This window comes from Cervus elaphus, chromosome 32 (assembly GCF_910594005.1).
Source record: "Cervus elaphus chromosome 32, mCerEla1.1, whole genome shotgun sequence".
In the NCBI taxonomy this organism is placed as follows: domain Eukaryota; kingdom Metazoa; phylum Chordata; class Mammalia; order Artiodactyla; family Cervidae; genus Cervus; species Cervus elaphus.
This window is the reverse complement of record NC_057846.1, coordinates 31,610,181-31,637,853: the sequence shown is the minus strand read 5'-3', so window position 1 is coordinate 31,637,853 and position 27,673 is coordinate 31,610,181. Positions and strand designations below refer to the sequence as shown.

The window sequence follows — 27,673 nt, the reverse complement described above, 5'->3', positions numbered from 1 at the left end:
GGGCTGAAGAAATCTGTTTGACTGGTTTAACCCAGTGTTTCCCAGAGTCATTTCCTTTTAATTAACACCTACTGACGTACCACTGAAAAAACTCTGGAAAGGGATGTATGGAGTACTGAGAAAATTAAGGCAAAAAATAAATTGAGTGGGGCAGTACTATTGGCAACCACAGAAAGCAAGCAAAGTTGAGACCTGAAATGAAAGGCAAACGAAGCCAATAAAAATTCCTGAGCAGGAACATCATGACAACAATGTTTAATTAAGAATGACTGGTCTGGCTCCCATGGAACAGACTATTAGAGAACATCTAAATTTAACTAGGCAAAAGTAATGCATTTAATACTCTCTCTGAAATGTTCTTATTTCGGTAAGAACTCAGTATGCTAATAAGTATACTGAACCTGAAAACCCCTTGTCAGACGGCTACTAAATCTGACTTATGGACACCCCTTATGTCCTTACCCCGAGATTCTAACTGGCCTTGATAAAAAGACCTCTGTTGTTGGGAAACTGACTGGAAGTGTTACAGTTGGTAGACGGATTACCTTTTCTACTTCTAGCTTTGCAGGTGCGAAATCTTCATCAAGCGCTAAGCACTGAAGAAAGAGTTGTAAGGCATCACCTAGAAACCCAGCATCGTAGAGGACTTTTCCTTTCCTGAAGTAGACCTTCAACAAAAGCACACATACCCAACTGTTAGGGATGGAATTGTTCTTTGAAATACCAATATCATGTAAGGTTAAAAAAAAAAAAAGTTCTGCTTGGAAATGTTCATTTTGAAACTCTAAATAACTCTCAGGAGCCCAAAGCATTTTAAAGGCATATTCACACCCTACCCGGGAGATGCACCTCTGATTATGAGGTCCAGAAAATGACTCCAAAGCTACATTTCTAATTATATCCTGTCAATGATAAGTCCAGAGGGTTCTTTTCTGTTTAATGGTTTTAAGAGCTTCCCTGGTGGTTCAGTTGGCAAAAGAGTTCTCCTGCAACACAGGAGACCTGGGTTCGATTCTCGGGTTGGAAAGATCCCCTGGAGGAGGGCATGGCCACCCACTCCAGTATTCTTGCCTGGAGAATCCCACGGACAGAGGAGCCTGGTGGGCTACAGCCCGTGGAGTCTAGCAAGAGTCAGACACGACTTAGCGACTAAACCACTGTCGCCGCCAAAGCTGTCTGTACAAATCATTTTCCCTCGTATTCTTAACACTGATTTGACTTGTATCAACGGGTCATGTCATCATGGGATTCTGATTCATTTTCTTTATTAATTTATAAATTTTAGAGCATACTCACTATATAGTCCTCAAAGGCATAGCTTTGAATGCAGAAAAAAAGTCACATTAAAAGATGACTTTTAATTTAAATAACATATATGGGAGATGGACTGATTTGCCTTGACAGTACCGGTAAAAAGGAGAATTCGTAAACCAATTATATAATATATACATGCCGCAACTCTTTTTTCAAAAGAGCATGGGCAAGGCCCCCATCTACCGTATTAAATGACTGCCTCATCACCCAGTTCCCACCACAATGCCTCAGTCAACTGTTCAGCCACAGAACCTCTCCTCTCTCCATTAATAAACCTCCTCCACTGATAACCTCTTTGGGTCCGTCTCTGCAATAGGGCCAGGTGTATGTCTTTGAGGAAATGCTGTATATTAAGGTCTTTTTTTTTTTTCTGTGCCTCGATTCAAGTTGTTCTCTAGTTAGGAAACAAACATTTCTAATAATAATAATTTATATAAATAAATTCTATATATATAATATATGTATATATAAATATAATAAATTATTATATATACATTATATAAATAAATAATAAATAATTTCTAATAAATAACTGTCAGATGACATTCATCCACTCAAAATATTGACCTTAGACTTCCAGAACTATTCTACATATTTAAAAGAAATCGCCCAATCCATTTCATTATAACTTACAATCATAATTGAAATCCATATTCCCTACAGTTGAAACTTTTAAATGTATGCAAATGTAAAACAGTAGTTTTACCTCAGGCCAATTTGGCAGTTGAAAGAGAACTGCATTTAAATCTTCTATGGCTGCTTTAAACTCTTGGAGACCAGCATACGATTCAGCTCTGTAGATTTTCAGAGTCAAGTCGCTGGGCTCTGAAATCAATGTTATGAAGGTTTGATTATTTTTAAAAGATTACTGTATAATCCACGGAAACATCATACTAGAGTAAGAACTGACTGAGCGATTCCAGTCAATAACCACAGAAGCAAAGGCAGAGAACCAAGCCCGGTACAGGTGCACCCACTGGCATGTTGAGCTTCTTTAAGTTAGAGCAAATCCTTATGATTAGATTAGTTCAGTGGAGAAAACTCAATTAAAAAAAAAAAACTGAAAATATTTTATTTTCATAATATGATCACCCCTAAGAAACTGAATGTTTTCCTAACATAGGCAAAGATTCAGAAGATGTATCTTAGATGTTTAGATTTGTCTTTTTGTGGTAAATTTTTTTTATACCTGATTTTGAAAACTTTATCAATGACTACATGTGTAACTGCTGCATATGGAATTCCCATAGTTACAAAGACTGACCGAGGCATGGTCTTATGAGAAGACACGGTGAGAAGACACGGTGGTCCTGTTTCTGGAGGAAATGGGTTGACAAGAGTCAGGTTTCTTAAGATGGAAAATTTTTTTAATTCCTGGCATTAGTAAGAACAGGATTGGATAGCCCCCAAAACAGATTTAATTTCAAGTATTTGAGGGTAAAAAGCTTTAGGTGATAATTTCACTATGCTTTATGTCTCTACTTGAGAACCAAACTAGTAACCAAAGGCAGTAAAAATTTCAGACACTTGGTTGGTTCATTTATGATACTATAATCAATTACTACAGGTCATGTGGAATCTAGAAAGATGGTACAGATGACCCTGTTTTCGTACAGACTCAGACGTAGCGAATGGACATATGGACACCAGAGGGGAGAAAGGGAGGGTGGGGCAAATTGAGAGATCAGGGTTGACACATATAGTCTACCATGTGTGAAACCGCCAGTGGGAGCCTGCTGAGTAGCACCAGGAGCTCAGCCCGGTGCTCTATAATGACCTAGAAGGGCTGGAGGCAGGTCCAGGGAGGAGAGGATTTTGTATACTTAAAGCTGCTTCACTTCATTGTACAGCAGAAACACAACACTGTAAAGCAATTATATTCCAATAAAAAAGGTTAAAAAAAAAATTACTACCGTTACATAGATTCTGAAACTGAAGTCTAAGCCAGAAATCAATTTTCAGTATCTATAGATGACATTAACTTGACTCTTCTTTTTAAAGCTATTATTCATCTTTAAAGGCTTCCAAAATGTATGCTTATAAAATAAAGCATTCATTGTGGGAAGGGCATAAAGACCTTACCACCCGCCGTCCTGGGCAAACAAAACAAAAACTATAATAAAACTCCTTAATAGCTTCCCGGTTTACTCTAGTTGTTAAATGATTGCTTTTTTACAGATAACTCTCGATTTATCAATTAATTAGATAGGCCTTTTCCAGTTGCTGGTACTTGAGAACTCGAACTGTTACCTCAAAGTTATACCAATGAAAAAATTTTAAGAATAAAATTAGTATTTCATGAAAATATTTCTTACTTCTTAAGCAGAAAAAGACATGTCTGGAACATTTCATCTTTTGTTTCTTAAAGCAATATAATTGTAAATCATTATCTGAACAAAAACTCATAGAAACTGAAAGCTGCATGTGATTAATCAATCAAGAATGAGGAGTCTCAGCACCAAGCTAGACAGATGCTGGAGGGGTTGCAAAGATGTTACTTTCTCCTTGTCTCTGAGGAGCTCACAGTCACATTAGGAAATCCTCTTTTCTTGTGAAATGACACCATGTGGTCCTAACTGGACAAGCAGTCGGAGTCCGGGAAACAGGGAGCAGCAGGTGCCCAGCCGGTCCAAGGAGTGGTCACCAGGGCAGCGTCCAGCTCCCTGGGCTGGAGAGGATGGGGACCACGTCGGGCACAGCTGGGGTGCTGCCAACAGCACCCCTGGGACCCGCCTGTGCTCCGGCAGCTCCAGAGAGAGGGGGTTCAGTCACAACAAACAGTCCCCTCCACACTCGGGTCCCCTACTGGACTGTTTTTCTTCTCACGTGTTTCCTTCTACAGCAGGTCCCCCCGCACGGCCTTGGAGGCAGTGCCCATGGGGACCTCGTGCGTACCGTACCCTCTGATCGAGGTCGTCACCGCTGCCCTTTACGCAGCTTCCCCAGGGCAGCGCTGCGGGAAGGGGCTGGGGAGACCCCCGTCTTTAAAGCGCCAGGTCAGTCCACCACGCGTCTCCCCTCCGAGGGATACAAACAAGGAGCTCAAGCTACCCAGGCTCCCTGGAAAGCTGGTGTCTACTGGGATGAGAAGCGTGCTGGACCCGTGAAGGAGATGACAGGAGGGTCAGATCTTAAAACTCTTGTTCCCCGAATCCTTGTAGGTTCTGTTCTTACTGAGCGTTTCACATGCCAGTGGAATAGTGATTTTGAGTGACTCTGTTGGGGAGGGGGGAGCCTCATCACCCAGTACATTATTAAAGAGATTAGGGCCACCCCACTTGTTTCCTTCAAGTCCTTCCTAATTAAAAAACAAAAAACCACCAATGCACGTCTGAGGCCCTCTGAATAGTACGAGGATAGAGAACATCTGCCCTCTGTGTCCACTTGTGGGAAAGGCAACTGCGAAAAAGATGCCATCAGCCAGGCTGTGTCATTAACTCAAGTGTTTAACAAGCGACAGACATTTACTGTCTGCTCCGTTCCAGGCCCCGCGGACCCTGGGATGCACCAGTCACCTCACTGCACGAGGCACCGGGAGGGCCCGCCTCAGTCCACGGCTGCAGGTACGCAGCGCCTTGCGCATCACAGACTCGGTTTGTTGGAAATATGCAGAAATATAAAGACGTGTCAGGGCCGAGTGTACTGGGCAGGATTTAATTCCTACCTCTCCTTTTTTTCACCCTACTTCCAGCTGCATCAAATTTCCAACAGCCAGCTGTGCTTTTCCTCAGGCTGAGTACACTTCGCACACCTCCAGCCACCCCCCCCCCCCAAAAAGGATATGTGTGCTGTATTGTGAGTAACACTGACTGTCCAAATCAAACCTTCACCACAGTCAGTTTTACCTCCTCTAATATTTCCCCAATCCATCCCTGGTCTTTTCCAACCCAACTGCTAATAACAACATTTTGAAAGCCAAAATTAAGCTAAGGCTATTGTAACAGCTTGCTAACTGCATACCCTGCCTCCAGTTTTACCTATATCCTCACCATCCACAGATACAGTTATTTACCACAACATCCAAGTTCCTGCGTGCCTGGGACCTGCCCATCTCTCCAGCCTTATTTCCCATCAATATGAACCTCCCAGTGAGTCCAACAGGACCTAGCTACTCACTCAGCCCCACGCACGCCTTTTTCTACTTCATGCCTCCTTCCTTTTCACAGAGCTTCCTCCTTGTGAGACCACCCCTACCCAACTCCCCTCTGTCTGGACAACTTTTTCAGCTCACCAACCTCTTCTCCAAGATGCTTTCCTTTGCATCTCCTGCCACTTGGCATTCCAGAAGGATTCAGAGCCTGGAAGCCAGACAGCCTGGCTTCAACTTCTGCTCCTCCACTCACTCACTGTGAACTGAGGCAAATTACCTCTGTACCTCAGTTTCTTCAGCTATAAAATCTGAGTTTTCTTCCACCTATGGTCAATTAATCTACAGTAAAGGAAGCAAGACTATACAGTGGAGAAAAGACAGTCTCTTCAATAAACAGTGCTGGGAAAACTGGACAGCTACATGTTAAAAATGAAGTTAGAACACCACACATAAAAATAAGCTCAAAATGGATTAAAGACCTAAATGTAAAGGTTCATAGACAAGCAAAAGTTAAGAGAATTCAGCACCACCAAACCAGCTGTACAGTAAATGTTAAAGGAACTTCTCCAGGCGGGAAACACAAGAGAAGGAGAAAACCCACCGACATACATATTGATAATTACCTTGAATGTAAATGGATTAAATGCTCCAACCAAAAGACAAGGGCTAGCTGAATAGATACGAACACAAGACCCATATATATTTTGTATACGAGACGCACTTTAGACCTAGGGACACATACAAACTGAAAGTGAGGGGATGGAAAAAGATATTCCATGCAAATGGGAATCAAAAGCAATACTCGTATCAGACAAAACAGACTTTAAAATAAAGACTGTTACAAGAGATAAGAAAGGACACTACAGAATGTTCAAGGGATTAATTCAAGAAGAAGATACAACAACTACAAATATTTATGCATTCAACATAGGAGCGCCTCAATACATAAGGTAAGTGCTAACAGCCAGAAAAGGGGTAATTGACAGTACCACAATAATGTGGGACTTTAACACCCCATTTACACCAATGGACAGATCATCCAGACAGAAAATAAATACAGAAACACAAACTTTAAATGACACAACAGACCAGACAGACTTAATTGCTATTTATAGGACATTCTGGGGCTTCCCTGGTGGCTCAGGCAGTAAAGAATCCGCCTGCAATGTGGGAGACCTGGGTTCGATCCCTGGGTTGGAAAGATGCCCTGGAGGAGGGCATGGCAACCCATCCCAGTATTCTTGCCTGGAGAATCCGCATGGACAGAGAAGCCTGGCGGGCTATGGTCCATGGGGTCGCAAAGAGTCAGACACGACTGAGCGACTAAGCACAGCACAGGGCATTCCACCCGAAAGCAGTAGAATATAGACATTCTTCTCAAGTGCACACAGAACATTCCCCAGGACAGATCACATCTTGGCTCACAACTCAGGACTAAGAAAATTTAAGAAAGCTGAAATAGTACCAAGCATCTTTTCCAACCACAATGTTACGAGATTAGAAATCAATTACAGGGGAAAAATGAGAAATTACATCGGACACTGCAAAAGAACTGTTAAAAAAAACAAACAAACACAAACACAGAGGCTAAACACCATGCTACCAATAACTGAGAATCACTAAAGAAATCAAACAAAAAAAAAATACACAGAAACAAATGACAAAGAAAACAATGGGGTTTTTCCGGTGGCTCAGTGGTAAAGAATGCACCTGCCAAATCAGGAGACATGAGTTTGATCCCTGGTCTGGGATCCCACATGCCCTGCAGCAACTAAGCCAGTTCACCACAACTACTGAGCCTGTGCTCCTGAGCCCGGTAGCCACAACTACTGAAGCCCGTGCATCTAGAGCCTGTGCTCCATAACAAGAGAGCAGGCGCCACTCGCTGCAACTAGAGAAAAAGCCTAAGCAGCAATGAAGTCCCAGCACAACCAAAAGAAAAAACCCCACGATGATCCACAACGTATGGGACGCAGCAAAAACAGTTCAAACAGTTCTAACAACCTCACCTTAAGAAACAAGAAAAGTCTCAAACAGTCTAACCTGACATCTAATGCAACCCAAGAAGGACAAAGAAAACCCAAAGTCAGTAGGAAAGAAATCATAAAGATCAGAGCAGAAATAAATAGAAAAGAGGAAAATAATAGCCATCAGTAAAACTAAATGTTGGTTATTTGAGAAGATAAAACTGATAAACCTTTAGCTTTAGCCAAATTCAAAGGAAAAAAGGGAGAGGATGCAAATAATAAAATTAAATGAAAAATGAGAAATAACATCTGACACTGCAGAAATACAATGATCATAACAGACTACTATAAGCATCTACATGCCAATAAAATGGGACAACCTGGAAGAAATGGACAAATTCTTAAAAATATACAACTCTCCAAAACTGAATGAAGAAGAATTTGAAAATATAAACAGACCAATCACAGGTAACGAAATTGAAACTGTCATTAAAAATCTTCCAACAAAGTCCAGGACCAGACAGTTTCACAGACCAATTCTTTCATTTATTTAGGGAACTAACACCCATCCTGCTCAAACTTGTCCAAAAAAATGTAGAGGGAATTCGTTCCATGAGGCCACAATCACCCTGAAAACAAAACCAGACAAAGATATCACAAAAAAAAGGAAATTACAGACCATCACTGAGGAACATAAATGCAAAAATCCTCAAGAAAATACTAGCAAACAGAATCCAACAACACATTAATCAAACACCATGATCAAGTGGGGTTTATCCCATGAATGCAAAGGTTCTTCAAAATATATACATCAATATGAAACTCCATATTAACAAATTAAAGAATAAAAAAAAACATGGTCATTTCAATAGATGCAGGAAAAACTTCTGACAAAATTCAACATCCATTTATGATAAAAACTTTCCGGCAAGTGGGCACAGAGGGAACAGATGTCAACATAATTAAGGCCATGTACGACAAACCACAGCAAACATCATTCTCAATGGTGAAAACTAAAAGCATTTCCTCTATGATGAGGAACAAGACAAGAATGTCCGCTTTCACCATTTTTATTCAACATAGTTTTAGAAGTCCTAGCCATGGCAATCAGAGAAAAAGAAATAAAAGGAGTACAAACTGGAAAAGAAGAAGTAAACTGTCACTGTCTGCAAATTCCATCATACTATACATAGAAAACCCTAAAAATGCCACTAAAAAAAAATACTAGAGCTAATCAATGAATTTGGTTAAGCTGCAGGATACAACATTAATGCACAGAAATCTCTTGCATTCCTATACACTAATAACAAAAGATCTGAAACAGAAATTAAGGAAACAATCCCACTTACCATTGAAACAAAAAGAATAAAATACCCAGGAGTAAACCTACCTATAAAGACAAAAGGCTTGTACTCAGAAAACTATAAAACACTGATGACAAAAGAAATCAAAGATGACACAAACAGATGGAGAAATATACCATGTTACTGGACTAGAAGAATCAATACTGTGAAAATGATTACACCACCCAAAGCAATCTACAGATTCAATGCAATCCCTATCAAATTCCCAATGGAATTCTTTACAGATTTAGAACAAAAAAATTTACAATTTGTATGAAAACACAAAAGACCCCAAATAGCCAAAGCAATCCTGAGAAAGGAAAATGAAGAGACATCAAAAGCAGAGACATCATTTTGCTGCAGAGTCAAAGCTATGGTTTTTCCAGTGGTTGTGTACCAATATGAGAGCTGGACCATAAAAAAAAAGTCTGAGTGCCAAAGAACTGATGCTTTCAAACTGTGGTGTTGGAGAAGATTCTTGAGAGTCCCTTGGACTGCAAGGAGATAAAACCAGTCAATCCTAAAGGAAATCAACTCTCAATATTCATTGGAAGGACTGATGCTGAAGCTCCAATACTTTGGCCACTTGATGCGAAGAGCCAACTCACTGGAAAAGACCCTAATGCTGGGAAAGATTGAGGGCAGGAGGAGAAGGGGATGACAGAGGATGAGATGGTTGGATGGCCTCACTGACTCAACGGACATGAGTTTGAGCAAACACCGGGAGATAGTGAAGGACAGGGAAGCCTGGTGTGCTACAGGCCATGGGGTCACAAAAAGCTGACTGAGTGACTGAAAAACAAGAACGACAACATGCAGCTCAATATCAAAACATCAGCCCAATCAAAAATGGCTGGAAGACTTAAACAGACATCTTTCCAAAAAGACATATCGATGGGCAAGAGGCACATGAAAAGACACTCAACATCACCAATTATTAGAGAAATGCAAATCAAAACTACAATAAAGTATCAGCTCATACCAGTCAGAATGGCCATCATCAAAAAATCTACAAACAATAAATGCTAGAGAGGGTGTGGAGAATAAGGAACCTTCTTGCTCTGTTGGTGAGAATGTAAACTGATATAGTCACGGCAGAGAATTGTGCTGAGGTTCTTTAAAAAACTAAAACTAGAATTACCATATGACCCAGCAATCCCACTCCTGGGCATATACCCTGGGAAAACCCTAAGTCAAAAGGACACATGTACCCCAATGTCCATTGCAACAGTATTTACAATAGCCAGGACATGGAAGCAAAGCAAATGCCCAAAAACAGATGAATGGATAAAGATATGGTACATATATATACAATGGAATATTACTCAGCCATGAAAAGGAATGGAACTGGTTCACTTGTAGAGGTATGGTTGGACCTAGAGCCTGTCATACAGAGTGAAGTTAAAGAGAAAAACAAGTATCATGTATTAACGCATATATGTGGAACCTAGAAAAATGGTACAGATGAACCTGTTTCCAGGGTAGGAATAGAGATGGAGTCACAGATCATGGACACGTGGACATAGAGGAGAAAGGGGAGGGTGAGATGAGTTGGGAGATTCATTTTATTGTACAGCAGAAACTAATATAACACTGTAAAGGAATTATACTCCAACTTAAAAAGAAAAGACCTAAATGTAAGACCTGGTATTAGAAAATCCTCTCAAGAAAACATGGGGAGAAAATACTCTGACATAAATCTCAGCAATATCTTTTTAGATCTGCCTCCCAGAGTAATGGAAATAAAACCAAAAATAAATGGGACCTAATCAAACTCATAAACTCTTGCACAGTAAAGGAAATCATGAACAAAACAAAAAGACAACCCACAGAATGGGGGCTTCCCTGGTGGCTCAGTGGTAAAGAATCCACCTGCCAATGCAGAAGACTCAGGTTCAATCCCTGGGTCGGGAAGATCCCCTGGAGGAGGAGCTGGCAACCCACTCCAGTATTCCTGCCTGGAAAATCCCATAAACAGAGGAGTCTTGCGGGCTACAGTTCATGGGGTCTCAAAGAGTTGGACACGACTCAGCGCGCATGTGTACACAGAATGGGAGAGATTATCTGCAAATGAAACAACTGACAAAGGATTAACCTCCAAAATCTACAAACAGCTCATGCAGCTCAATGTCAAAACAAACAACCCCATCAAGAAATGGGCAGAAGGTCTCAACAGACATTTCCCCAACAAAGACATACAGATGGCCAAGAGGCACATGAAAAGATGTTCAACAGGGCTAATTATTAGAGAAATGCAGACCAAAACAACAATGGGATATCACCTCTCATCAGTCAGAATGGCCATTATCAAAAACAATAAATGCTGGAGAAAGTGTGGAGAAGAGTCAAACTTCCTACACGGTTGGTGGGAATGTACATTGGTACAGCCACTATGGAGAACACCTCCATACTAAAAACAGAATTACCGTATGATTCAGCAATCTCATTCCTTAACATGTATCCACAGAAAACCAGAATTTGAAAAGATACATGCACCCCAGTGTTCACTGCAGCACTATTTACAATAGGCAAGACATAAAAGCAAGCTAAATGTCCATCTACAGGTGAATGGATAAAGAAGATGTGGTACATACATATGCATTCAGCATACATATCATTCATAAAAAAAGAATGATATAGTGCCATCAGCAGCAACACGAATGGACCTAGAGACTATCATACTAAGTGAAGTCAGAAAAAGACAAGAAAACACCATATGATATTGCTTATATGTGAAATGGGAAAAAAAAATTGATACAAATGAACTTATTACAAAACAGATATAGAATCTGCCTGCAAATGAAGGAGACCTAAGTTCAATTCCTGGGTCAGGAAGATCCCCTGGACAGAGGAGCCTGGCGGGCTACAGTCTACGGGGTTGCACAGAGTTGGACACGACTGAGAACTAAACCACCACCACAGTTGAAACAGATAACCAATAAGGACCTACTGTATAGCACAGAGAACTCTGCTCAATATTCTGTAATAAACTAAATGGGGAAAGAATTTAAAACATAAAGAATAATACATATATATATAACTGAATCAATTTGCTATATACCTGAAACTAACACACTGTCAACCTAACTCCAATAAAAATAAAACTTATTTTTATTCAGAGGGTAATTGCTTTACAATGTTGTGTTGGTTTCTGCTGCACAATGAAGTCAGTCCGATAAAGGTATGCGTGTATTCCCTCCCTCTTGGACCTCCCTTCTGCCACCATCCCACCCCTCTGGGTCATCACAAAGCATGTGAACTGAATTTCCCGGCTATAAAGCTGCTTCCTGCTAGTTCTCTAACACGTGGTAGTGTGCATTTGTCAATGCTACTCTCTCAACCCGTCCCACCCTCTCCTTCCCCCATGGTGTCCACAAGTCCATTCTCAAGTCCGCGTCTCTATTTCTGCCCCGCAAATAGGTTCATCAGTACCATTTTTCTAGATTCCATATATGTGTTAATACACAGTATTTGTTTTTCTGACTTACTTCACTCTGTACAACAGGCTCTAGGTTCATCCACCTCACAACAACTGACTCAAATTTGTTCCTTTTTATGGCTGATAAAATAAAAATTAAAAAAAAAAAAACTACCCCCAAAGGAAGAACTGAACTAATTTTAAATAGACTTTTTATTTTTAAAATGCAAAAATACACACAAAGGAGCAAAGGGCAAGAATTTTAAATATGTGAGATGATAATTTTTTTTCAGTTAATACAGTTATTTGGTAACAACAAAAACTATTAACTGTTCTAAATGATCTACAACCTTCAGAACAATCCTATGTGGGTCTAATATTGTTCACATTTTTGTAAAGAATCTGAGCACAGAGAGTTTAAGTATCTTGCCCAAGACCAAACAGCTCGTAAGTGAAGGATTCTAGATGCTCCCTCCAGCCACCTGAGTCCAGAGTCCCTGCTGTTTGCCTCTGCTATTAACAGGGCTCACAGGGCTCCTCGAGAGAGAGAGGTAACACATGCACAGTACTTCCAACAGGGCTTGGTACATTATAAGCTCTATTTAAGTGTTTGCTATTATGATTGTGTTCCATCCCTGTATGTGCGTAGCATATATTTAATTATTTAAAAAAATCTGTTTTTGAGCTCCCTCCATTATTTACTGTCCCTGTATCCTCTATTCCTGGCTTTGATAAATGTCTGCTGAAGCAGGGGAAATTCATTAAAATCTGTCCCCTTGGGCTCGTCAATTCTTGCCCTCATTCCCTCTTCTCTTTGACACAGTGGTATTGTGAGTACTTAGGTAAATAAAACAACTGAAATAAAACTCTGCTACACATCTGAGGAAACTAGTTTTAAGTGGTCCAAGGTACCGCATGGGCTGCGGGAAGAGAGTTCTCCAGAGTGGGGACTTCTCGTCTGTTTTCCAGTAGGTGATGGGTAGTAAGAGGTGTGTATACATCATTTATCTCATCTTCAAGAAACCTGTTTTGAATAACAAGCATTATAAAATATTTACCTATAAACTTTGGAAAATACAGAAAATTAAGAACCAAAGATCCTTTTCCCACCACAAAGCAATTCATTAAAATCTGTTGTGTTAAGCTCAATTCATGCTCTCATGAACTAAGAAATAACCGGTGTTGGCATATAACCTACCCACTCATCTGTGTGGGTAGATTACATTTTTAATGTATAGTTTTATGAAATATACCCTATATACTGTGTATAATCTGCTTTTTTTGTCAATGTGATTATATGCACAGGATACTTAATGGTTGTAAAGTATTCCATTATATATACCATCTATGTAAAAATCCCTATTACTTCTAATTTTTGCTACTATAAAAAGTAATGCAAAGAACATTTATCTATAAGCTTTTACATTTCAGCTTATTTCCTTATTTTCTAGAAGGTTGAGTGACTATGTAGAAAGCTGCTGCTGCTGCTGCTAAGTCGCTTCAGTTGTGTCCGACTCTGTGCGACCCCATAGACGGCAGCCCACCAAGCTCCTCTGTCCCTGGGATTCTCCAGGCAAGAATACTGGAGTGGGTTGCCATTTCCTTCTCCATGTAGAAAGCTATGTAGATACATTATACAAAGTCTTCAATATATTCTGCTCATCCTCCTTTTATAAAAATTTTACACTCACAGAAGCTGTTTATTTTCGTTTCCTAGAAAAATACAAATGAAGAAGGATGTGTGCTCATCTCCTCCTGTGAGAACACCAAAATCACAACTAGCTGTTGAACCACCATCGACAGGAGGACACTGGAACCTACCAAAAAAGATACCCCACAGTCAAAGACAAAAACGAAGCCACAGCAAGACAGTAGGAGGGGCACAATCACGATAAAGTCAAATCCCACACCCACCAGGTGAGTCCCACAGAATGGAGAAGAAGAAGAACCATAATACCAAAGAAGTTTTCTGACTGTTGTGAAGGTCTGGAACCCCACGTCAGGCTTCTCAGCCGGGGGACCCGACAAAGGGACTGGGAATCCCCAGGGAATCTGACCTTGAAGGCCAGCAGGATGATTACAAGACTTCCCCAGGACTGGGGGAAGCAGAGACTCCAGTCTCGGAGGGCACAAACCAAATCTTGTGCACACCAAGACCCAGAGGAAAGGTGTAGTGACTCCATGGGAGACTGAACCAAAACTACCTGCTGGTGTGAGGGTCTCCTGTGGAGGTGTGGGTCAGCAGGGACTAACCACAGGGACGGGGACACTGGATGCAGCCATCTAGGAAGGTCCTCCTTGGTGTAAACCCTCTAGAAGGTAGCCATTAAGCTGACTGTAGAGCTGAGGGCTGGATTGCCTCAGGCAACTACCAGGGAGGGAGCGAAACCCCACTCATCACTAGATAACTGGATTAAAGCTTTACTAAGCAAGGGCCTCCCCACCAAGAGCAAGACCCAGTTTTCCCTACCACCAGGAAGCTTACACAAGCCTCTTAGCCTCCTCCATCAGACGGCAGACAGAAGTAGTAAGTAGAACCACAATTCCACAGCAAGTAAAACAAAACCATATTTCAGAAAGTTAAGGACTTCCCTGGTGGCTCAGGTGGTAAAGAATCTGCCTGCAATGTGAGAGACCTGGGTTTGATCCCTGGGTTGGGAAGATCCCCTGGAGCAGGGAATGGCAACCCACTCCAGTATTCTTGCCTGGATAATTCCATGGACAAAGGAGCCTGGAGCCTGGCAGGCTACAATCTATGGGATGCAAAGAGTCGGACACCACTGAGTGACTAACACATAATCAGCATGAAAAAGCAGAAAGTTATGTCCTAGATGAAGGGACAAGATAAAACCCCAGAAAAACAACTAAACAAAGTGGAGATAGGCAACCTTCCAGAAAAAGAATTCAGAATAATGATAGTGATAATGATTCAGGATCTTGGAAAAAGAATGGCAACAAAGATTGAGAAGATGCAAAAAATGTTTACCAAAGACCTAGAAGAACTAAAGAACAAACAAACAGATGAGTAGTACAGTAGAAGAAATTCACAGCAGAATAACTGAGGCAGAAGAATGGATAAACGAGCTGGAAGACAGAATGGTGGAAATCACTGCCACAGAACAGAATATAGAAAAGAGAATGAAAAGAAATGAAGACAGCCTAACTGACCTCTGGGACAGCATTGAACAGACCAACATCTGCATTATAGGAGTCCCAGAAGGAGAAAAGAAAGGACCTGAGAAAATATTTTAAGAGATAATAGCTGAAAACTTCCCTAATATGGAAAAGGAAATAGTCAACCAGGTCCAGGAAGCAGAGAGTCCCAGGAAGGATAAACCCAAGGAGGAACACACCAAGACACACAGTAATCAAACTGACAAAAATTAAAGACAGAGATAAAATGTTAAAAGCAACACGGGAAAAAACGACAAATAACCTACAAGGGAATTCCCATCAGGCTATCAGCTGATTTCTCAGTAGAAACTCTATAATCCAGAAGGGAATGGCATGATATATTTAAAGTGATGAAAGGGAAGAACCAACAATCAAGAATACTCTATCCAGTAAGACTCTCCTTCAGATTTGATGGAGAAATGAAAAGCTTTCCAGACAAGCAAAAGAGAACTCAGCACCACCAAACCAGCTTTACAACAAATGCTAGAGGAACTTCTCTAGGCAGGAAACAAGAGAAGGAAAAGACATATCTACAGAAAATAAACCCCCCAAATAAAGAAAACAGTAATAGGATCATACACATTGATAATCACGTTAAATGTAAATGAATTAAAAGGACCAACCAAAAGAGATAGACTGGCTGAGCAGATGAACACACGTGCACTTCCACTTACCACATCACTCTGCTTGACCCCCAAAATTGTTATGTATTTATTTCATATTGTTAGGTTAGTCATGTTTCCATTATGGCTTGCAATTGTAATTATCTTTTCTTTTTTGTCTGGCTGTTGATTGTGAGAACTGATAAACACCTTTAAGTATTGTGATTATGTAACTATTACCCACTTAATAACACTGTATCATGATTGGTCAACAGAAAAATAGAATTCTGTATCACCAAAACTACCATTTAATAGGAAAACCCATAAAAACTTTTTAAAATCCAGATGCATATCAGAATTATCATGGGATTTTGTGGCGGGGGGGGGGGGGGGGGGGGGGGATGCCCAGATATTGCTTTTTCTTTTTTGCCAGAGCTCCAGATTATGTTTCTAACAAGCAGCCATGTTTAAAAACAACTGGACTATATGAGGAGCTTTTACTTTTATCTAGTTTGCTTCACTTTTTCTAGTTCATATTCAGTGCTCCCATTTCATTTACTTTATGATTTCCAATTTCTCCATCTCTCCCCCCTTTTTTTTTGATGTTCTTTCTCAAGCACAGTAGAAAAGCTTTTGTATACATATACATAAATATGTATAACATATTTTAGAAAATGAATTTTTGCCTAATTAAAAGATTTTTTGACATTTTGATTCCATTTGTTCAACTTATTATGAATAGAATGCTAGATTTCTAATTTTAAAAACATGTTTTTAAAAACATGTTGCAACAAGCAACAAAGGTTTACTGCATAGCACAGGGAACTATAGCCAATATCTTATAATGGAAAATTGAAAAAATAATATGGATATATATATATAACCAAATCACACACCAAGAATTCTACTTTTTGAAATTTAGTAATGTTTATCTTTCTGCCAGTTTTTCTAAATCGCCTATGGACATCTAATAACAACATATGAGATACAAAATTTTAAATATATTTGTGTATGATATAAGATTAATATATATTAAACATAAATCTATTACATTCAAGTTATTAACGACATCATTCAAGATGTTCTCTTATTTTTTCTGCACTTCATAAAATATTCTTAGAGAAAAGTTTGTATATCTCATTATGGTTATGTATTTTTTCTTTTCCCTTATATTTCTTCTGATGCACCTGTTTCTTTGTTACTAGGTGTCTAATGGTTTTACATCTATCTTCTTTGTGAATTGCACTTTTTATCATTAAAAAATATTCATTTTTCATTTAAAATAAATTAATTTAAAAATACAAATGAAAAACAGCATCATTATTTTAGTGTACCTTTTCTCAGTGAGTTTGACCTTAAAACTATTTATTGGCTATTTGAATTATTTATGTGTAAGTATAAAAATTCCCTGTTCATTTCCTTTTTATCATCCCTCTTGAGTGTCTTTTCTTTTTATATTTATATGTTCAGCTAGTTTAAGAATTCCAATGGCTAACTTAAATACCAAATTTTTTCTATAGAACTTGGTTATCACAGTTTCACTAAGAGCTGCTGACTGACAAGTTATTAGCGATTAATAAAGTCCAGGAATAGCAGTTTGGCATACTAATTAAGATCATAACCACTGGATTCAGAAGATCTGGGTTCTGATCCAATTTTAACCATTTACTTAACTCTTTGAACCTCTGACTCCTTATCTATAAAATGCTCAAGATACCAACATCTTAAGACTGTTGTGAGGGGACTTACCTGGTAGTTCAGTGGCTAAGACTCTGCTCTCCCAATGCAAGAGGCATGGGTTTGATTCCTGGTCAGGGAACTAGATCCAGTCTGCCACAACTAACGATCAAAGATCCTATGTGTGGCAACTAAGACCCGGTACAGCCAAATAAATAAATAAAATTTTTAAGGGATGTATGTTAACAGTTAACACAAGGCCTGGCACATAAGCACTCAATAAATAACAGTTATTGTTAATATTACAAAATATTTCAAAACAAGTTGATAAAGAAATGAAATCAGTTCTTAATACAAGGTATCAGAAGAGTATTTTCTACATCTTTTACTCAAATAAACCTTAGCCAGATAAGAAATATCTTTGGGCTTCTCTGATGGCTCAGAGATCAGTCCTGGGTGTTCATTGGAAGGACTGATGCTGAAACTGAAACCCCAGTACTTTGACCACCTCATGTAAAGAGTTGACTCACTGGAAAGGAGGGATTGGGGGCAGGAGGAGAAGGGGACGACAGAGGATGAGATGGCTGCATGGCATCACCGACTCGATGGGCATGAGTTTGAATAAACTCCGGGAGTTGGTGATGGACAGGGAGGCCTGGTGTGCTGCTATTCATGGGGTCGCAAAGAGTCAGACATGACTGAGCAACTGAACTGAACTGAACTGAAGGCTCAGAGGATAAAGAATCCACGTGCAATGCCTGAGACCTGGGTTTGATACCTGGGTCGGGGAGATCCCCTGGAGAAGGGAATGGCTACCCACTCCACTATTCTTACTTGGAGAATTCCATGTACACAGGAAATATCTTTAGGGATTAGTAATGCAGGTTGGACAAAAGGAAGGAAAGCAAAAAAGAATGATCCTATGCTATTAATACCCCAAGAAAAAGAGAAAAAAAAATTGAACAGAAACTTCTGCTTAGCATTTTAGAGTTCTCTTAAATCATTCACCTTCTATAGTAAAACTTATTGACAATTTTGAAAAATATCTTTATAATGCAAGAGGCAGTAGTGAAAGTCTCTCAGTCATGTCTGACTTTTTGCGACCCCATGGACTATATAGTCCATGGAATTCTCCAAGCCAGAATACTGGAGTGGGTAGCCTTTCCCTTTTTCAGGGGATCTTCCCAACCCAGGGATCAAACCCAGGTCTCCTACATTGCAGGTGGATTCTTTACCAACTGAGCTACCAGGGAAGCCACTAGAGGCAGAATATCATACAAATACATTTAAAATTATACTTGAATACATCTAAGCCTGCAGAAATATTTCACTAAATATAAAAACAATTCTGAGTAAACCAAAGTTTAATATACAAATAATGAGAAATCTGTGTTAACTGAGCTCTGGTAAATTTTTCATCATTTGCTTGATGAATAAAAGGTAAAAACATAGAAATTATTTTAAACAGACCACTTAAGAATTATTTATATAACCTCCTTTTTCATTTTCTATAACAATGAGAACTTGCTGTTATAATAGTGACCCTGAGGCACTGCAAAAATCCTAAAAGTGGACTTCTGAATTAAAGGAAAGATGAATCAGAGATATACAAGATATACACTCAGTTTGTTAGAAATCAGTTAAGCAATAAGCCCCTTTTCTGACTGTTTTCAATAAATACCAATTTGCTGCAACTTTAGGAGAAACAAAAAATACAAACTCTCTTGAGGACAGACACCTGATTTTGTTTACCTCTGTATTTCTAACACCTAAAACAAAGCCTAGTATATAGCAAGCACTCAATAAACACTTGTTAAATAACAAGAACACTTAAGATTTATGCTTTATATGATCATTTTAAAATCAGTCTCAGAAGCAATATTCATAATGCCCACTTTCTGCTTTCAGTTGTAACTTGGTTACTTGCTTGCCTTTAAGAAGTCACTTTCTTGGAGCTCTCTTTTACATTCTGTGAATTCAGGGTACTAACACATGCTCTTCTATCTCGCATGATCTTTAGTAAGACTCAGTTAAGGAAGTGAAAATGTGTTATGAAGTTATAAACCACCATATAAATGTCACTGTTTACTGTTTCAAGTATCTGGCAGAGTAAGTTAGGGCATACATAAGTTTGCATACTAAGTCACTTCAGTCATGTACAACTCTTTGTGACCCTATGGACTGTAGTCTGCCAGGCTTCTCTGTCCATGGGATTCTCCAGGCAAGAATACTGGAGTGGGTTGCCGTGCCCCACTCCAAGGGATACATAAGTTTGAAGTGAAGCTTGAGTGTCGCTCAGTCTTGTCCGACTCTTCGCAGTGATAAATTCAAATCTCTTCATGTTAACCTGACTAATAAAATGTTAAAAACCTTCTACATTTTCTTTAAATGTATTCAGTATTTACCTACAATTTGACTAATCTTTTCTCCCTGGTGGCTCAGATGGTAAAGAATCTGCCAGCAATGCAGGCATAGGTCAGGAAGATCCCCTGGAGAAGGAAATGACAACCCACTTCAGTATCCTTGCCTGGAAAATTCCATGGACAGAGGAGCCTGGCGGGCTATATAGTCCATGGGGTTACAAACTGTTGGACATGACTAAGTGACTAACATACACATAATATGACTAATCTTTTTAGTAGGAAAGCCTTGCAGCATCTCTATTTTATTGATGTATGCTAAAATGTTTCTACTAATTAACATATGTAGGCCAGAATCAGGATTTAACCCTCACTCTGTTAATATTCCCTGGTGGCTCAGATGGTAAAGAATCTGCCTGCAAAACAGCAGATCCAAGTTGGATCCATGAGTTGGGAAGATCCCCTGGAGATCGGAATGGCAACCCACTCCAGTATTCTTGCCTGGAGATTCTATGACAGAGGAACTTGGCAGGTTACCCACCATAGGGTCATGAAGAGCTGGGCAAGACTGAAACAACAGCCCACACACATGCACTGGTAATATTAATGTGGTAGAGAAAAAAGAACAGGACTTGACATTATAAGATTTAGATTTCAATTTGAGCTAAATCATCTTCTAGCTGGGGCGCAAATTTTACATTTTAAAAATATTTTAGTTAATATTTACTGGGTATTTATCTGCCAGGCACCATTCAGAGCACTTCACATGTTTTGACTCTCTTAATTCTCACAACAGCCCTAGGCTGGTGTTATGGTTGTTATCTATCTATGAGGTAGACACTCTGCTCACTTTTCAGATAAGGAAAGCAAAACAGGGAGGTTAGACACAGGCCCAAGGCCCGAGAGCAGGTGGAGACTGCACTGGGATTCGAACCCAGGCCCTTAGACACCAATATGCACAGCTCTAACTACCAGGCTGTACGAGGCACCCCAGGTGCCTCGATTTCCCTCTGAGGATAATCGTACTCCACAGGATTCTTTGTGACAATGAAAGGATATAAAACATTCTGAAATACCTGACAAGGAATACACAATTAATACTTAAAACAGAGACTTCCCGGTGGTCTAATGGCTAAGACTCTGCACTCCCAATGCAGGGGGTCCAGATTCGATCCCATGTCAGGGAACTAGATACCTGCATGCCGCATCTACAGATTCCAAACGCCACAACTAAAAACAAAACAAAACAAAAATGAACCCACATGCCTCAACAAACACAGAAGATTCTGAACGTTGCAAATAAGACCCGGCATAGCCAAATATTTTTTTTAAATATTAAAAATAAAACTTCTTTTCCCCAAGTATTTTAAATAAAATGTTCTCTTCCCTGTGACTTTTATTTACTTTCTAACCATTTCAAATTATAAATTATACTGTTCTGTTGGTCTTCTTTGTGGGGAGAGTGGCAAGTCAGTGTAAAAATTCATTAAAAATCAAACAAAGAAGAGCATAGGTGAGTGGGATCATTTCAAGAGTCTTCAGTATAAAGAACCAATGCAGAAAAGATCTTTACATAATATCCTTGAATACTAAAAAGACAAAGTTATGAAACATCTGAGAGTTAATACCAAAAGATCAATGGATTAAATGTTATCTAAATATATTTCAATTCAACAGAAACTTATGTAATCTCAATGGGAACGTTCTGATTCTGGCAGAGGTTTTCTAGCTTTCCTTTCTTGTTGAAAGGGCTTAAATTTGGATGTGTGTGGGCTAACTGTAGACTGATTATTTTTTCTAGTTAATAGTATTTACTTGTTTCACTGTTAAGAATTATACGAAAAAATTATAGTCTTTTTCCACTGTTAGCAATAATGAAGTTATCTTGGGTACAGCTGTCCAATTACACAAACACATTTCAAATGCCTTTCTAGCTAACCAGCTCTCAAAAAGTTAAACCTTAACTGCACAAGTAGATTTATAACTCTACTAAACCTTTTTATTTACGCTCATAAACTGCTAAACACATAATATCTGCACTCCATCAACTATAATTTGTTAGCTCTAAGATTTTTTTCTTCTTACTCTGTACTAAAAATTCAAAGGATGAAAAAACTTATCCTCATTAGTACCAATCAGAAAAATTTTGGAGTATGGAATTAAAAGATTTTTCAAAGACCTAAAAATGAGGAGAAAATGGACGAGGTCAAAGGAGTCTTGGGTTCTAGTCCTGCAAAAGTAGAATGCAAAAGCTGAATGGACAAAATTCCCACATGTAGTCTATGCAAATTGAAAAAAAGGAGAACGAGTAGGTATTTCAGTCTTTTCCTGTTAAAAATAATATCCTCAATCCCAGGCCCCAAATCTTCTTTAATTAAAAGATTATTGGTCATAGAACGCTAAGCTAGATCTTAATTAGTAAATGTACTCCTTGTTCTTCTGTGGATTAGGACCTGAATTTTTTCAAAATTCCTAATTTAAGCGGTCAAACCATTTAAATCAGTGAGAGTTAATAATGAATAGGGCTGTCAGTAAGCTTCTCCTTTATTTCACACTAGCGGCAAAAAGCTTCCTTGGTAATTGATGTTACACATTTTCACAGGATGAGCCATAACAGTAGGATGAACCCTGGTCCAACATTTAGGAGAAATAAATGCAGGACACAGTGTTTACTCCACACATCAGCTGGCTGTGTGGCTGGTGACAAGTCATGTCACTGCCCCAGCTTCTGCTTCTTCATTTTGAGGAACGTGTCCTAGATGGTCTGTCCTTCGTTGACCATTCAAACTCGATTCATCCAGAGAGACTGAGCTGTTGAGGAATTTTGTATTCCAAATAGTTCTGTTTTGTTCTGGGTCTATCATGCTACTTCTGTAACTGCTACTCCCCATAAAGATACTGAAAGCATATGAAAGCATGCCAAGTTTGCGGTTTGAATTCTAAAGGTATTAAACGACTTAACATAGTGACTACTTCAAAATGACTGAGTGCTTAGGGTTTAAAAAAAAGCCTCCAAGAAGATGATTTCAGTTATAGTTTATAAATGCACCTCAAACCTCACATCAGTTTATCTTCTGGATACCTACTTTCTTGGTGATTAATTCTCCAAGTATTATTCCATTATATCTTGAAATATGCTTATTTCACACAAGGTTTAACAGGGACAAAACTGACACTGGGCCTTGATCATTGTGTGGGAAACTGTCCCGCGCATCACTGGATCCTCAAGAGCCTCCGTGGCCTCTGCCCACTATTTGTACCAGCACCACTCCACTCGCACAAGGGGTGGCCACCAAAAATGTCTCTAGATATGGCCCCTGATAACGTCCCAGAGGTGGGGGTGGAGGGAAACCCCAAAGTAGAAAACCACCGATTTAAAGAACAACGCTTCATTTTACACAGCTAACTAACTCCGCCAAGGTCTCCACAGCCCAAAACCACCTTAAGAAAAGTGGCTAGCCTAGGTTAGCAGCCTGACACTGCTTCTTGGCGGCGAAGGAACAGACCTAAGATCTTCAGAGGCCCTTCCCCGCCACAGCATGATCAAGAGTGTGGAAAGGCAAACACAAGCGTGGCCACGAACTCCATCAGCGATTACCTCTATTATCTTCACCGTGAGTTACGTGCATTCGAAAGGAAGCACACGCGTTTCTGAAATAAGCACGCTGTGAAACAGACAGGTGGAAACCATCAAGAGGCAGCAAGTCTCCGGGCGTTCCCATTTAAGACTGGGACAACCCTGGGCAGCTCCGGCCGGGCCTCCGGGTGCGGGGTGCGGGCGCCCAGCTCCCGCCACGCCCACCCGACGTCACCCGTTACACAACGCCCTCCACCACCCCCACCCACCCCGGCTTATGCAATTCTGCCTCCCGCGGCTTCCAATTGCCCCGGTGACTTTTGCGGGAGACCAAGGTATATACGTTGCACGCCCAGCCGCGGCTGGGGATCCTCTTCCCCGCCCCGGCAAGGCGTCTCCCCGCCGCGGACCCGGCCCGGGCGGCCAATTACCGGAAAGAGCGCGGCAGGAAGCGAGCCGACGCTCAGGCTCGCCCAACTCCCTCCCCATCCCGCGCTCGCGCGGCCTCGCCCGGCGACCCGCTCCGCGCCGCTCCGCTCGGGGCGCGCCCGCCACAGCGCCAGGCCGAGGCGGAGGGAACCCCGCGCCGCGTCACAGTCAGCTCGAGGGCGATCCCCATTGTGACCGAAGCACCTCGGGGCGCCGCCCCTTCCCACACACACCCCCCTCAAAACACACACCCCGGGACCCCGAGATGCAAGCCCTGGGCGGCAGATGAGCTTGGGGCCTGGGGCGCAGACGAGCTTGGGGCCGCCCCGCGCGTCGGGGAAGGAAGGGTGCGGTCACGGGGCCCGCGCGCTCACCTGCTCGCAGCTCCTCGCAGGCGGCGGCCAGGGCCTCCCGGTAGCGCCCCTGGTGCAGCAGCTCCCCGAGCCGGCCGGCCGCCCGGGCTCTCTCCCGCTGGCCCGGGAACCACTTTTCGGCCAGGTGGTTGAGAACGACGCTGGTCCTGAAGCCGGAGGCGGCGGTGGCGGCGGCAGCCGGAGGCGGCCGCGGGGAGGTCCCCAGGGCATCGGCGGCCGCGGCGGGCGGCAGCCGGTCCCGGCAGAGGCGGCAGCGCGCGCGGAGCTCTCTCCGCAGGCAGCGGCGGCAGTAACTGTGGCCACAGGGCACCGTCACCGGCTCGCTGAGGAAGCCCCGGCAGCCCAGGCAGCTGAGCAGCCCGCCGGCGCTAACGCCGCGGTGGGCGCCCCCCGCCGGGCTCGCGCTCCAGCCCAAGCCGTGGCGGAGCCGGTAGTTGAACACCAGGCAGTCCACCAGGGTACCGAGGCACTCGGGCCTGACCGGGGCCCCACGGCGCAGCGCCGCCGCGTACGCCTCCAGCGCGCCCTTCAGGTGGCCGCCCAGCGCCAGCAGCTCGCCTCGGCGGAGCAGCAACTCCCAGCGCTCCGACTCCGCGGCCGCGCGCTCCAGCCGGTCTCCGCCGCCGCCGCCCACTTCCCAGAACCGGCCCTGCCTCTGCGGCCGCGAGTCCACCTCCTGGCTCCCTCCCGGGGAGCTCCTCGCTACGGCCGGGAAAGACATGGCCCGCGGACGGCTGCTCTGCCGCCGCCGCCGCCGCCCGCCGCCACGGTCCCGGAGCCTCCGGGGCGCGCGGCTCCGCACGCGGCCCGCGAGCAGGGGGGCGTGGCGCGCGGACACGGCGGGGCGGCGCGCGCCCGGGAAGCCCCGGGGGCGGGGCGCGGCGGGCGCGGGGCGGGGCCGGCTGCGCGGCGGCGCCCGGGACTCCCCCGCACGGCCCGCGGCCGGGTCCCGGAGGAGGCGACCGCCAGCCCCGCCCCTGCCGAAGCCCCTCCTGGCGGGAGACGCGAGGTCAGATGATCCCCGGCGGGGATCTAATTGGCTTCTCCGGAAAGAAGGGCCTGGCTTGTAACAACAAAGCACAGAGGAGCCCGATGCTCCATCCCCCACCTGATTGCTCTGCCGGGGCCCTCACCGCCACCCCCCAAGTCATAGATTCTCCCCTAACCTCTGCTTCGTTGGCACATCTCCGCCGGGCAGCCGGCCTCCCTGGACTGAGGCTCAAAGCGCCATCCCTCTCCTGACATAAACGCCCACCTAATTTGGGACCCGCACCCCCTGTTCCTGGCCCCTGGGATCTTCCCAGTGTAGTTTACCACAGGTCAGGTGCTCATCTGCATGTTTACTCGTTTATACCCAACTTACAGATGGACACATAGAGGCCGAGGGCTCAGGGACGGGCACAGTCAGTGGGACGACTCTGTATTTCCCTAAGTCTAGAGTAGGTCCATTTTAGGAACGAAATGTGGCTCAGATGGTAAAGAAATCTGCTTGCAATGCGGGAGACCTGGGTTCCATCCCTGGGTCGGGAAGAGCTCCCCTGGAGAAGGGCATGGTAATCCACTCCAGTATTCTTGCCTGGAGAATTCCATGGACAAAGAAGCCTGGTCGGCTGCAGCCCATGGGGTCACAAAGAGTCAAACACTCAGCAACTAACATACTACATACACACTTCCTACACCCGACACAACTCCCTTAAGGGTGTAAGACAATTTTGCCTGGTGCCAAATTACCGCTGCTTTTCTAGTTTAAAACTCGTCCCCCATCTCGAGGGAGGAAGCCCACAGGTTCCTCTCCACATTTCATTTACTACCGCACAACTGGCTAAGGCCTACATTAGGCATTTTTTAAAGAGAAAACGCCAGGATGAATATTTTTCACGGGGCAGTTACCGTATCACTGAAACCCAAGCAAGGTCTGCAGTTTTGCCCACAGGAGAAGGAAAATGATCTGGTTTTTGTATAATGGGTTATATTTCCTTGAAACTTGGTGGCAACCAGTTTAAAGCTCTCCGTTGAAAGTATTTATAGATTTGATTGTAGGGTACTAGATTGTTAGGGGCTTCCCTGGTGGCCCAGGCAGTAAAGAATCCACCTACAATGTGGGAGACCTGGGTTGGATCCCTGGGTGGGCAAGATCCCCTGTAGGAGGGTATGGCAACCCACTCCAGCATTCTTGCCTGGAGAATCCCCATGGACAGAGGAGCCTCACGGGCTACAGTTCATTGGGTCACAAAGAGTTGGACACTACTATGCTACTAAACACAGCACACAGCATAGATTGTTAAAGCTGTCCTTTTTTCAAAGGTTAGAAACAATGGCCCAGAGAGGGAAAGCTATTTGCTCAAAATCACACAGCTAAAAATATACCACGGTTTAAAATCATTTTACTCTTTCTGCAATTATTAGATCTTAAATAAAAATATTTCACATGAGATTTTCAAATCAGCTAAAGGGAACATTAACCTGAGCATGCTATGTCCAAACCTGACTAACGTTCCATCAGCATCCCTCTTTATACAGAACAGGCAGTTAGGCTCAAAACTGCTTTGAGTGACACGTATTTCTACTACACAACTAGCAAATCTCCCAACTTCAGAGTCAGAGATACACTGACCCCAAGGCAACAAGGAAAAAGCCGAGGCTCCTGTTCCTACAGGGTGCAGAGTTCACTCATCATCCACACCGAACCTAAGCAAATTGCAGCTGAAACCCCAGTAGCAACTTCCAATCAATTGAGGTGGGGCGTACTGTGATTGATTCACAAGCACAACCTTGAATCTGATTCCACGCCCCTGAGTTAGTGCCATCTTTCAATACACTGAAGAATAACATTAGTCAGATACCCACAAACTCATCTGAAACTTGAAAAGGTAAGTAGTAAAACAAATATCCATATGCCCATGGGCATTTACTTTTGTGATATATTCCTATCCTTAACAGCCACTTGCAGAATATACAACAGTAACTACTTAACACAGGGTGTTCATGATTACACAAAAAAGTGTACGCTGATAAATATGCTTATATTTCTTATCAAATATAATTCAGGTTTAACTAGGGAATTTCCCCCCAAAGTAAAATATAATATTCAGAAAATAGTATGAAACATCATTTGTCCTTTGGAATTTCTTTCCCCAATAAATGTGACAAATAGCCACATCTGATTCTGGTGTGAAATAAAATAGTACAATTTTGATAATATGGGGGCAGGGGATGGGACTGTAGGAGGACTCTTGCTGTGTTCTCCTTGGCATTTGTGAATGGTTATAATTCGTATTTGCTGGTTTATACATTTACATAACTGGTTCTCATTTATGTAACTTATTTATGTAAGAGGTTGTACTGCCT

At 42.3% G+C, this 27,673-nt stretch overlaps 1 protein-coding gene across 1 annotated transcript in view; it reads right to left on the bottom strand.

Moving 5' to 3' along the window:
• LONRF1 (LON peptidase N-terminal domain and ring finger 1) overlaps positions 1 to 25,161 on the bottom strand; it is a 45,068-nt gene extending 19,907 nt beyond the window's left edge. The window contains exons 1-3 of the mRNA XM_043893677.1: positions 24,326 to 25,161; positions 2,021 to 2,139; positions 546 to 668 (exon numbers count right to left, since the gene is read on the bottom strand). Coding sequence (XP_043749612.1) covers positions 546 to 668; positions 2,021 to 2,139; positions 24,326 to 25,046 — 963 coding nt within the window. The 5' untranslated portion in view covers positions 25,047 to 25,161. The remainder of the gene's footprint in view (positions 1 to 545; positions 669 to 2,020; positions 2,140 to 24,325) is intronic.
• Positions 25,162 to 27,673: the final 2,512 nt, after the last annotated feature.